General features: G+C 44.5%; 1 protein-coding gene across 8 annotated transcripts in view; it reads left to right on the top strand.

The window, feature by feature from the left end:
- Nucleotides 1-34: 34 nt before the first annotated feature.
- Brd8 (bromodomain containing 8) overlaps nt 35-13,142 on the top strand; it is a 46,661-nt gene continuing 33,553 nt past the window's right edge. For 4 of the 8 annotated variants that reach the window (XM_040758080.1, XM_040758078.1, XM_040758077.1 and 1 more), the window contains exons 1-12: nt 35-205; nt 1,042-1,138; nt 4,211-4,280; nt 5,832-5,881; nt 6,064-6,186; nt 7,140-7,220; nt 7,306-7,370; nt 9,708-9,844; nt 10,285-10,500; nt 10,899-11,043; nt 12,272-12,481; nt 12,852-13,132. In XM_040758080.1, the coding sequence (XP_040614014.1) occupies nt 187-205; nt 1,042-1,138; nt 4,211-4,280; nt 5,832-5,881; nt 6,064-6,186; nt 7,140-7,220; nt 7,306-7,370; nt 9,708-9,844; nt 10,285-10,500; nt 10,899-11,043; nt 12,272-12,481; nt 12,852-13,132 (1,494 nt within the window). In that variant the 5' untranslated portion in view covers nt 35-186. Of the gene's footprint in view, nt 206-436; nt 816-1,041; nt 1,139-4,210; nt 4,281-5,831; nt 5,882-6,063; nt 6,187-7,139; nt 7,221-7,305; nt 7,371-9,707; nt 9,845-10,284; nt 10,501-10,898; nt 11,044-12,271; nt 12,482-12,851; nt 13,133-13,142 lie in introns of those variants that run through there. The other 4 variants (XM_040758081.1, XM_040758084.1, XM_040758079.1 and 1 more) reach the window with 3 other exon arrangements.

Raw genomic sequence — 13,142 nt, 5'->3', positions numbered from 1 at the left:
AGGCGTCTTTCTCCCGGGGCTCCAGCCGCCGGGCCGTCCCCTGACCAGTCGGTGTGAAACAAAAGCGAAGACGGCGGACCTCTTAGTGGGGCTATCGGGCCCGCCCACCTTACCCAGGAGGCCCCGCGCACGGATCCCCCAGAGTCCCCCGCGTCCCTCGCAGGCGTTGAAGACGTCGCGGCCAAGATGGCGACGGGGACGGGCAGTGAGTATCGCGGCCGCTCCCTCCCCGCCTTCCCGCGTCGGAGGCCCCCGCAGCCCATCTTCCTCCCGCATAAAGGGAGTGTGTGGACGGGAGTCCTGCCCCCCCCCGGGGGCCGCCGCCTCGGGTTTGACCGCGGGGCCGGGCGGGACTCTTGCGTCCGGGCCGCCCCTTTGTAAACAAAGGCGGGGCCTGGTGCCCGGCGGCTGGGCCGGGCGAGCCGTGGGCGGGCGTCCCGGGCACCCTCAGCCGTTCCCCCGGCCCCGAGGGCAGGGCCGAGAGACGTAAACAACTTTATGCAAAGGAGGAGGCGGGCGCGGTGGGCGCCCGGGGCCTGCCGGGAACCCTCCGCGAGACGAGCTTGTGTTCAAACTGGAGTAGCTAGGAAACCGTTTTCTTTTAACGGGATGCTGCCCCATTGCTAGAGGTCGATCAAAAAAGCCACGGCATTTGAAACAAACAAACAAACAAACAAAAAACGTCCCGTGGCTGGCCGCGTATTTGCAGAGCAGGCGTCCTGGCTGGCGGGGAGGATGTTTTATTGGAATGGTGGAAATCAAGATTTTGGAGGTCATCAGTGATTGGCCGTCCTAGTTCACACCGATCGGACAAGGTTGAGATTTATTTTGTGTGGAGACGGGTTTTTTCCCGGGTGGCCTTAAACTCGGTGTTTAGACCAGGCAAGCCTCACACTTGAAAGTCTGCTCCCTTCTGCTTCCCGAGACCAGGATTAACACTCCGCATTCAGCCCGGGGCATTTTTGTTTTCAACCAGACTGTTAGCTGTTCTGGGACCTAGAGCTAGCTCGGTGGTCATTTCTAAGTCTTGTTTATTCCCAGAGCACAAGGTGCTGAGCACTGGCCCAACAGAGCCATGGTCCATCCGGGAGAAGCTGTGTTTAGCGTCCTCTGTCATGAGGAGTGGAGATCAGAACTGGTAAGGAATCTCAGCTATCTGATTCCTCGAGCTGTAGGACTGAGTATTTTCTTTTGTTGTTTGTTTCTTGGACAGGGTCTCTCTGTGCTATCCTGGCTATCTTAGAACTCACACTGTAGACCAGTCTCTGCCTTCCCAGTGCTAGAATTAAAGGCATGCCTCAAACTCCTCCCTCCCTGTCTAGCCTAGGATGACCTTGAACTCCCTGATCCTACTTCTACCTGAATGCTATGATACAGGCATGTACTATGAGGTCTGGTTTTTTTGTTTGTTTGTTTTTTTGAGACAGGGTTTCTCTGTGGCGATGCAGGCTGTCCTGGAACTCAGCTTGTAGACCAGGCTGGTCTTGAACTCACAGAGATCCACCTGCCTCTTGTATCCCGAGTGCTGGGATTAAATGTGTGCGCCACCAGTTTGCCTGCTTGTACATTATCTAGCATACCGTGTATTCTAGAAGAGGGTGTTACTGGAGTAACAGGTTTCGAGCCATCAAGTAGGTGCTGGGGATTGAACCAAGGTCCTCTGGATCTTAACTAGTGAGCCTTCTCTCCAGCTGTCTTTACACTGTTATAATTAGTATTGCTTACAACACAAAAGTTGTGGAATCACTTTTTTAAGGTAGGGGCTCTATTTTTTATTTTAAATTAGAAACAAGCTTGCTTCACATGTCAATCCCAGCTGTCCCTTCGGGGGGGGGGGGGGGCGCACACACTCTCTTCATAGCTCTGGCTGTGCTGAACCCGCTATGTTGACCAGACTGACTTTGAACTCACAGAAAACTGCCTGCCTCTGCCTCTCTAGTGATGGGATTAAAGGCATGTGCCACCAGATCCAGCCAAAAGGTTTTTAATTCTACTACTTTAGTTTCTTTGCTTGAGAATTGTCTTGGAAAATGCTTATTTTGTTTTTTTTTCTTCTCATTGGCTTTTACTATTAAATTATTTAATACCATTATTGTTTCCTGTGTATCTGTGTTTTGCCTGCATGCATGCATGTCTACTATGTGTTTGCCTGGTGCCTTTGGGAGAAGTCTTACTGAAATGTCTTCAGTTGGTTATGAAGGTTTGTTTTTGTTGCTAGCCTCCAAATCTCTGCATCATCTGATCTTGTCCTCAAGAATTTTTACCTCTGTCTGCTGTTTTTTGGGGTTATACTTGTATTCTAACACATACTCAGCTAGATAATACTTTCCTTTTTGTTTTTTTTCTATTTTGTTTTTTGAGACTGGGTTTCTTGGACCTTGGCTGTCCTGGAACTCTGTAGACCATGCTGGCCTCAAATTGATGCAGATCCATCCACCTGCCTCTGCTGGGATTAAAGGCAAACACCTCCACCTCCCAGCTCAGCTAGATAATATTTTAATTACAGAAAGTTGTGCATAGATTGGTTCCCGTCTTGTAACTCAGTAGCTGTGAGCTTGCCTTTGTTCCTGTTGTTACGTTGATTACCGATATGCGTGGTCTAGTGTTCAGTTTTTCCTCTGTCAGGAAGATAGTGAAGAGGTTTAATATAGTTATAGACCCTGGTTGATAGAAAATGCTCTTAGGGGATTAGTTTGGTTTGGTTTATTTGACATGGGGTTTCACTTTGTAGCCTTGGCTGCCTGGTCAGCCATGTAGACCAATACCTGGCTGCTTTTAGGGGAAGGGTTGGTGGGGGCAATGACAGTGTCTCTTTATTTAGTTCTGGCTGGTCTGATACTCACGTAGCTCAGGCTAGCCTCAAACTTACGATAGCTCTCTTGTCTTAGCCTCCTGTTTGTTAGAATTATAAGCATACATTGTACACAGTAAAAACTACTTCATAAAATTTAAACAGCTGGTACATGCTTTTAATCCCAGCATTCAGAATTGTGAAGCAAGTGGATCTCTGAGTTTGAGGCCAGCATGGTCTACAAAGTGAGCTCCAGGGTGGCTAGGTCTGTTTCACTGAGAAATCCTGTCTCCAAAAAACAAAAACAAAGCAAACAAAAAGTTGTGAGCTTTTAAGAGCAGTTTTTAAAAAACAGTTCTGTGTTAATAAAGGAATTTAAATGCAGTTTCTTAGTGAGGATTAAGAGAGAAAGTGACTCAGAATGAAACATGAGAGCAGAGGTGTGTAGGCTTCTCAAAAAGGAGTCATAAAAGTCAGACACACCAGATATAGGTGCTGGTTTCTCCAGGGAGAATGGCCGGCCATAGAGCTCATTTTAAGAGTCTAGTTGGGCTGGGTAGCTGGCCCAGTGGTTAAGGGTACTGGCTGTTCCTCCGGGGGTCCTGAGTTCAATTCCTAGCTCACAACCATCTATAGTGGGATCTGATGCCATCTTTTGGCATAAAGTTCATAGAGTACTCATAAACATAAAATAAAATAAATCTTTAAAAAATTAATCCTTTAAAAAAAATAATCCAGACTGGGGATATAGTTTGGTTATATAGTATTTGCATACATATGTGAGACTCTGGATACACTTAAAGATTTTATTACATTTTAGTTTATTGTGCATGTATGTGCATATAGGTGTATGAATGCCAATGTGCATGGTGAGGAAGTCAGAGAACAAATTGTAGGAGTTGATATTTCTTTTTTTTTTTTTTTTTTTGGCTTTTCGAGACAGGGTTTCTCTGTAGCTTTGGAGGCTGTCCTGGAACTCACTTTGTAGACCAGGCTGACCTCCCGAGTGCTGGGATTAAAGGCATGCACCACCAACGCCTGGCTTAGGAGTTGATATTTCTTTTAGCCTGCGAATTTTGGGGATGGAGTTCAGATCAACAGGCTCAGAAACAAGTGCCTTTATGCACTGGGCTATTTCGCCAGCCCCTGAATTGCTTTTTACATAGTTGTGTCATTTTCCATTGTCAGGTATTGCAGATCAAGGACTATAACTTTGGAGCACTTACCTAGTGTGCATGAGTGAATCTCTTGTTTTTTATTCTCACACTGAAAAGTAAATAGAGTTAATGTTGATGTAATACTTGAGTGACAATTCTTTATTCTAGTGTGATCTATGAATTCTAAACTTTGAACTCCGCATACTTCTACCACCTGTATTTTTCCTGTTTGATATATAACAGTGCTTTTCTCATTTTGTAGGGTGTCTGTTAGCAGAGCAATCAAGCCTTTTGCAGAACCTGGCAGGCCTCCAGACTGGTTTTCTCAGAAAGTAAGTTACCAGTCAGATGTTCTTTCACACTTACTGGAGTATGGAATTGGTTCTTTACCAGGCTCTGCCTTGTTGCTTACAAGGTTTTCTGTATCATGAAGGGGGAGTAACTTACAGTGCTGGAGGTTGGGTGTAGTGGTACATGCCTGTAATTCTTGCAGTTGGGAGACAGGCAAGCTCACTTTCTAGACTAGTTGGAACAAGGTCTAGTTTCTTTGAGAGACCCTAATCAAGTAAGGGTTAGACTGGTTAAGGAAGACACCAGCATTAATCTTGGGTATCCATATCCATGTGTGCACACATGTACATGCACCCAGACACCCCACACATTAAAATAAAAAGTAGAAAAGGGGACTGGGTAGAAGGTTCAGTGGTCAAGAGCTCCTAACACTCTTGCAGAGGACTCGGGTTTGGTTCCCAGCACCTGCCTGCATCTGGTGGCTTAGAAATAAATTCCTGTGACTCCAGGTTCTGGGCATACAGTGCCTTCTCTGGCCTCTGAGAGCTCATATAGGCATACATACAGAGATATAAATAAAGTGCGGTGGTGGCGCACGCCTGTAATCCCAGCACTCGAGAAGCAGAGGCAGGCGGATCTCTGTGAGTTCAAGGCCAGCCTGGTGTACTGAATGCGTTCCAGGTCAGCCTCCAAAGCCACAGAGAAAAGCTGTCTTGAAAAATCAAAAAATAAAAAAAGGTGAAGTAAAATTATTTTAAATTACATATTTTTAAATTTAATAAAAATAAAAAACTTAGCTAGACTCTGGTGGCACACACCCTTAATCTCAGCATGTGAGAGGTAAGTGGATCTCTTGAGTTGAAGACCAGTCTTAGTTTACAGAGTGAGTTCCAGGACATCCAAGGATACACAAAGAAACTCTCAAAAAAACAAAATTTATTGTTTTTAAATTAGATCAAGAGATCCACTTATCCTCCCATTACCCCCACCAACCCCCACCAACAAAAAACATTTTAATATTTAAAAATATTTTAAAAATTAAAAGCAAAGGAAAATACCAATTTTCTTTTTCCCATTATTTGGGAATGGGGGTGTGGGTGTGTCTCACTCTGTGTGTGTGTGTGTGTGTAGGTGTATGGGGTGTGGGTTTGGGTGTCTCACTCTGTGTGTGTGTAGGTGTGTGGGGTGTGGGTTTGGGTGTCTCACTCTGTGTGGGGGGGGTGTGTCTGTCTGTCTGTCTGTCTCTGTATCCCTGGCAGTCCTGGAACTCGCTATGTAGACCATGCTAGCCTTGAACTCTGATCCCTTGCCTCTGCCTCCTACCATGACCAACTACACTACACAGTCCTCAATAGCTGTCTTCACTTAGTCTTTTTTTTTTTTTGGTTTTACGAGACAGGATTTCTCTGTATTGTTTTGGAGGCTGTCGGTCCAGCTCAGCCTCGAACTCACAGAGATCCGCCTGTCTCTGCCTCCCGAGTGCTGGGATTAAAGGTGTGCGCCACCACCACCCGGCTTCACTTAGTCTTATTCTAACTGTTGAAACTTGGAAATCTTGTTTCTTATCACATTTCTTTTCTTTTTATGAATAGCATTGTGCTTCTCAGTATTCGGAGCTCTTAGAGACTACTGAGACTCCAAAGTAAGTATCCCCAGGTACCCATGTGTTTAGTTGGGTCTTGTTCACTATGGAGATGCATCTGAATTGGGCAAGCAGAGTGCCACAGATGTTACCTCTGATTAAATGCTAGAAAGGCTCAAAGACTACAAGTAGAAACAAAGACCCTTTGGCTTCATCTTGGATTTGTTGTTTGTTTTCCACAGACGGAAACGGGGTGAAAAAGGAGAAGTGGTAGAAACTGTTGAAGATGTTATTGTTCGGAAACTGACTGCTGAGAGAGTTGAGGAACTAAAGAAAGTGATAAAGGAAACACAGGAGAGATACAGGTATTAGCAAATGACTTGTCGGGGTGGTTGAAAGAAATAAAGGCTGACTTCTGGTACACCCAGGAATTTAGTAGTTTTGGCCGGGCATGGTTGTGCGAACCTTTAGTTCCAGCATTCCAGAGGCAGAGGTAGGCAGATCTCTGAGTTTGAGGTCAAAGGTCATCCTGGTCTACGAAGTGAGTTTCAGGACAGAGCTTTAGTTTAAGGCTGGGTGTGTTGTGTGTGTCTACACCAGTTACTTGGGAGGTTGAAATGAAAAGGTCACTTGAGACCACAAGTTCAGGCCAGCTTTTACCACATAGCAAGGCCTGTGCTTAGAAAGCAAGACGAGACCCATGGAGATTGCTCAGCAGATAAAAGCACTTGCTGTACAATCCTGACAGCCTCAGTGATCGCCTGAACTCATGTTCAGGGCTCTGGGTGTGCTGATTTATAGTAGGTCAGGCCATCCAATGTCAGGATGAAAGGGGTCCTGCTTGAGTCAAGGTGGAAGGAGAGAACCCATCCCCCAAATTTGCCCTTTGACCCTACGTGTTGTGAAATGTGTCCACCTGGACTTTCACACATATACACTAACCATTTTTTTTTTTTTTTTTTTTTTGGTTTTCCGAGACAGGGTTTCTCTGTATTGTTTTCGAGGCTGTTGGTCCAGCCTGGCCTCGAACTCACAGAGATCCACCTGCCTCTGCCTCCCGAGTGCTGGGATTAAAGGCGTGCGCCACAACCGCCGGGCCACACTAACCATTTTTTAAAAAACATTATGATAGTTTATGCTTGTAATCTCAACACTTAGTAGAGAGACCAAGACAGGAAAATTTCTCTAAGTTTGAGGCCAGTCTGGGCTACAGAGCGAAACCCTGTCTCAAAAAAGAAAATAGAAAAGAAAAACCAACCCAGAAACTTAACAAAAATCACAAAGAGAACCGAAGTCTGTCTGTCTCTTTCTGCTTTAGGAGACTGAAAAGAGCTGCAGAGCTGATTGAAGCGGGCCACATGGATAGCAGACTGGATGAGCTTTGCAGTGACATCGCCATGTAGGTCCTCTCTGGCTCTTTCTATGAGGGTAGTGTGAACCATGGGGAGAGCTGGAGCCGGCTAACAGCTCTGTTCCTTCTGTAGGAGGAAGAGACTGGAGGAGGAGGAGGCTGAAGTGAAAAGGAAGGCTACGGATGCCGCATACCAGGGTAAGCCGCGCCTAGTGAGTGCCTCTGCTAACACTTGGTCAGTAGTGCTGCATGCTAGTGACAGCTGGCTGTTCTCATGGGTGAGTGTGTGACCACTCCACTATGGAAACCTAGCTGTTGATTGTAATACTGTCGTCCACTAGTTTAAATTTACTTGGAAAATTTATCTTGCCTTTACCCTTCTCCTTTTTTTCCCCCCAAAACATTCTTCTTTTTTCTCTGTTAGGGATTGAACTGAGGGCCTTGTACATGGCCTCTAAAGTTAGACCTTATGGTGGCATTAAGCAAACAGGCTTTTATCAAAAGGAGTTGTACTGGTAGGCTTTCAAATTTATCAGAAACCTACACCTGTTAAGTTCATCCTTTGTGTTTACCATAACTAGTTTTTGTCTTGTCCCGTGATTTCCTAGTTGTAGACTCTGTCTTTTTATTTTTTATTTTTTTGGTTTTTCGAGAGAGAGTTTCTCTGTGGCTTTGGAACTAGCCTTGTAGACCAGGCTGGTTTCGAACTCACAGATCCGCCTGCCTCTGCCTCCCGAGTGCTGGGATTAAAGGTGTGCGCCACCACTGCCCAGCTGGTTGTAGACTCTGGATCAAGCAAAATGTTTTAGATTCTTGACTGATCTGCCAGGATAGTAGCACAGTTAAAACTTTCCCTCTCTAGGTGGGTGGTGACTGGGGTACTCGGCAAAGTCCCAGGGGTTACCTAAGAGACAACAGAGAACCTTTATCTGACTTCTCAAACTATGGAAGGTTCCCTACTAATCCGGATGGGTTAGTGTGTCTATTATTTTATTAGTTCTGAATGGAAATACCCAGAACTGTCTATACTCCTTTTCCATAGTATTTTCTCTTCCACTCACTGGGAGGTGGAAGCAGGCCTGGTCTACAGAGAGAGTTCTAGGACTGGCACCAAAGTTAGAGAAACCCTGTCTCAAAATACCAAAAACAAAACAAAAACCTTGCCCCCCTTTCTCTAAAGTTGTAGTATTTTTTAATCTCTGGAGCAGACTGGCAGTAAACAGGAGAAGTGTGCTTATTTATTGTTTGCATGTACACAGAAACTCCCTTTAAAAAGGCATCTGGTAGCCAGGCGTTGGTGGCGCACGCCTTTAATCCCAGCACTCGGGAGGCAGAGGCAGGCGGATCTCTGTGAGTTCGAGGCCAGCCTGGTCTACAAGAGCTAGTTCCAGGACAGCCTCCAAAGCCACAGAGAAACCCTGTCTCGAAAAACCAAAAAAAAAAAAAAAAAAAAAAAAAAGGCATCTGGTAAAGGATGTAGCCCAGTAGTAAAATACTGGCCTTGCCTGTACGAGGCTTAGTCGATAGCTCCAACAAACAACTAAAAAGAAAGAAGATTCTAGTTTCTCTTTTCTACCAGAGTAAATCACCCATTAGTGTCCGAGAAGAAATACATAGGAAATGAGGTCTTTTTACACTCTCTAGATCTACAGTTACTGTAGGACTCACAAGCCAGATGATGATCTACTGAACATAATTTAAGGTTTTGTGTTCTTACTTTTTGATTGGTTTGTTGGTGGGGCACAGGAGAGTGCCATAGTGTGTGTGTATAAATGAGAGGACAGTTGTGGAAGTCGTTCTCTTCTGCTGCAGTGGGGGTCCCAGGAAGAAACTGAACTCAGTCTTGGTAGCGTGAACCTTTACCCACTGCACCATCTCACTGGCCTTAATTTAGAAATGAGATGCCAATGTAAAAAAGCCAAACATGGAGCTAGGTGTGACAGTGTCCATCTTCAGTACGGCGTTTGGGAGGTGGGGTAAGCGGATCTCTCTGAGGCAGTCCAGTTTACAGAGTGGGTTCCAGGTCAATCTAGTGCTACATTGTGAGACCCTGTCTCCAGAAGAGAGAAGGAGGAAAGCCAGATACAGTGGTGCATGCCTGTAATTCCAGAATTTGGGAAATGGATCCAGGAAGAAGGTGGGATCAAAAATTCATCTCAGGTTCGAGGCCAGGCTGGACCGATAGCCTCCGAAACAATACAGAGAAACCCTGTCTCGTAAAAACCAAAAAAAAAAAAAATTCATCTCAGTGAGCCTTGGGTCATGTGGGGCAGAAACTGAAGTGTTTGCAGCTGTAAGAGAGACTACATGGTGTGAGCCATGTAGTGAGCTGAAGAAGACATTGGGAAGTATGTAAACCATTTTCTACAACAAGGACTTAATTTTAGTGTGAGAATTGCCATTAGTTTGAAAAATGAAGCTAAAATAAGTAGTAAAACTTCTAGTCTAGATTTACAATGCTTCTCTTAAGTATAATGGTGGCTAATTTCACTCATTTAGTCCTGAAGATTTGGTCTTTATTTGCCTGTGTTCTAGCTCGGCAAGCAGTAAAAACCCCTCCTCGGAGGCTGCCAACTGTGATGGTCCGCTCGCCTATAGATTCTGCCTCCCCAGGAGGTGATTATCCACTTGGAGACCTGACTCCAACCACTATGGAAGAGGCTACCTCTGGGGTAAGTATATTTGCATTTATTGAAATTGATTTGCAAAGGGACAATAAGCCCTCAGAGAGATGAATAATGGGAAACCACTTTTCGCCTAGAAGCCACTTCTAAAAGCATTGAGGACTTTGACTTTTTGGTAGATAGGTAAAAGACTATGTGAATTACTTGTAAATGTATTTGGTCTTATGAAATTTCTGCTGAAAAACCAGACCATTTCTTAAATAAAATAGCAATAGTGTTTTAAGGAGTTTGAAAATAGTGGCTGGATGGAATGATTGGGTTGTGGGTTAGAGTGCGTGGAAGACAAAGTGCTACGGGAAAGGAGTATAGACAGTTCTGGGTATTTCCATTCAGAACTAATAAAATAATAGACACACTAACCCTTCCGGATTAGTAGGGAACCTTCCATAGTTTGAGAAGTCAGATAAAGGTTCTCTGTTGTCTCTTAGGTAACCCCTGGGACTTTGCCGAGTACCCCAGTCACCTCGTTTCCTGGGATTCCTGACACCCTTCCAGGCTCTGCACCCTTAGAAGCCCCCATGACCCCAGTAACAGATGATTCACCCCAGAAAAAGATGCTTGGACAGAAAGCAACTCCACCCCCCTCCCCTCTGCTGTCAGAGCTCTTGAAGAAGGGCAGCCTCCTGCCTACTAGCCCCAGACTGGTATGGAGACTTCTGTGGGTGTTTGAGAGCTGTGGTGTTTTAGTAGTTGGAAGGGAATGCCTGGGCCCTAAAATATGACCTGGGGAAAACAAAACAAAAAACAGGAATGTCCTAGTTAAAGATTAACTTTTTAAAAAAATACATTAAGTTGGTCCTTAGATCCTAAGGTATCTGAACAATAATTATTTGTGGTTTTCTTCTCCCAGAGAACTTTTGTCACCTAAATTCTGACATTAGAGTTTCCCTTCTATCTTGAATTATTTTTGTGGATACTAAGTTTTAGTTTCAGGAAGTTTGTTTGACCACTGGAGCGTTTGTTGTTGTTGTTGTTGTGTTTGTTTTGGGAAGTGGTAGTAAAAGAGCTTGCATGTAGCCTTCACCTCTGCTCCTCCCTGTAGGTAAACGAGAGTGAGGTGTCTGTGGCTGCTGGCCATCTGAACAGCACAGGTGTTCTCCTGGAGGTAGGCGGGGTTCTTCCCATGATTCATGGTGGGGAGACACAGCCCACAACCAGTACTGTTGCAGCCTCCCCTGCTGCCTCAGGTAGGTTCCTGTTAACACATGCTTTTCATGTTAATTGTAAAGAAAGTAGTCATGTATTTAAGGCCCAGTTATAGTTTTTAGACTTTGCTTTGGAGCTAGTTTATCTATTAGACAACATAGTATTTGAGATTATTGATCCATTTCATATGTAAGATATCGATAGCTCTAATTGATCACAGTATAGGTCTGATAAAAGGAAGCTGTTTCTTTTTGCTTTGCAAAATGGGAAAATATGCCTGAGATCCCTGAGATTATTAAATAGGGAAAAGAAATTTGGAACTAGATATCTGTGCTTGAATCTCGTGTCTTTCATACAATTGATTTTTGTGACCTTGGATAGATAACTGTTGAGATTTAGGTTTCTTATTTTATTAACGGTAGTAATATATTAGTGCTTGCAAAATTGTGGAAAGATAATAGAGACTCTGGAGATTAGAAACTAGAGACCTGGTTTGAATCTCAGACCTACCATACTGTTGGTTTTGTGACCTGGGACAGGCAACTTAACTATATTGAGACTTAGTTTCCTGTTGTATTAATGGTGGCATATATACTTCACAGGGATGTGTTAAGGATTAAATGACCCAGAAAATGTGAAACAAAACTAGCAATACCATGTAATTGGGCAGAGTGTGGTGGCGCACACCTATAATCCCAGCACTCTAGGAGGCAGAGGCGGGTGGATCTCTGTGAGTTCAAGGCCAGCCTGGTACACAGAAACCCTGTCTCAACCCCCCCCCCCAAAAAAAAACACCCAAAACAAAACACATTAATACTTGATTAAAGTTGAGCTTGGGTAGTGTATAGTGTGCTCAACTTCAGAAGTAGCAGGGTTTTTTCTTACTTTCCTTCCTTTTTTTTTTTTTATTTTTGTTTTGTTTTTGAGACAGGGTCTTGATATTGAGCTCAGGCTGTCCAGGATTTCATTTTGTAGCCATAGAACTCTTTGTTCCTTGGCCTCTTGCCTTGTCATACTAGTCATTTTATTTTATTGTTGGTGATGATAACTACTCATTTTTAATACATACAGTGCATATTTGGGCACTTGGGTTCACTTTGAGGAAGATCCTAGATTTGGTTAAAGGAAGTCGGGTGTAGTTATGAGTTTATTCAATACAGGAGTCGCTTTCATTCTTTGAAACTGTAAGAAGTTCTTGATTGAATCCTAGAGTGGCTACTGCTTCTCGTTCACATGCTCTTCCTCATTTTGTGTACCTTTGTCTGCTAGGTGCTCCCACTCTTTCCCGGCTTCTAGAAGCTGGTCCTACACAGTTCACCACTCCTCTTCCTTCCTTCACCACTGTTGCCAGTGAGCCTCCAGTTAAACTTGTGCCACCCCCTGTAGAGTCTGTGTCCCAGGCTACCATTGTCATGATGCCTGCGCTGCCAACACCATCCTCTGCTCCGGCTGTCTCCACTCCTGAAAGTGTAGCTCCAGGTTCGTCCCTGACCCACCCCTGAGCAGCCACAGGACCAAACTTTAGTTAGAGAAAGGTGACCAAGAGCATTGTCTGCCATTTAGAGACTTCTCTTCTGATCTCAGTAGGCTTGAATCATCTTTATCCTTAGAAAAACAAGGGTCAAAGTGGGTGGGTATCTTTTGAATTGGGTGGGGAAGGTTAAGTGTAGAAACATAAGCAGACCTGAGAGCATATTCTCACCTTACTTGGTAAATAAAATGAAGGAGAAGAAAACATGGGTAGAAGTGAGATTTTGACCTTAAGTGTCTACAGCTCTGGTGTGATCTCTGGGTGGTTACTTAATAATGGATAAGCTTCTGAGTTGCTTCTTTTCTTCCTGTTAATTAGTGAATCAGCCTGACACCTGTGCTCCCCTGGAAGCTGTTGGGGATCCTCATACTGTGACTGTTTCCATGGATAGCAGTGAAATCTCCATGATCATTAATTCTATCAAAGAAGAGTGCTTCCGGTCAGGAGTGGCAGAGGCTCCTGGTGGATCAAAGGCTCCAAGTGTAGATGGGAAGGAAGATTTAGATCTGGCCGAGAAGATGGGCATTGCTGTGTCCTACACAGGTGAAGAGTTGGACTTTGAAACAGTTGGAGACATCATTGCCATTATTGAGGACAAGGTAACATCAT

The sequence above is a fragment of the Mesocricetus auratus genome, unplaced genomic scaffold (assembly GCF_017639785.1).
Source record: "Mesocricetus auratus isolate SY011 unplaced genomic scaffold, BCM_Maur_2.0 Super-Scaffold_100015, whole genome shotgun sequence".
Classification (NCBI taxonomy): domain Eukaryota; kingdom Metazoa; phylum Chordata; class Mammalia; order Rodentia; family Cricetidae; genus Mesocricetus; species Mesocricetus auratus.
Note: the sequence above shows the minus strand (reverse complement) of the source record. Positions and strands in the feature narration are given on the sequence as shown.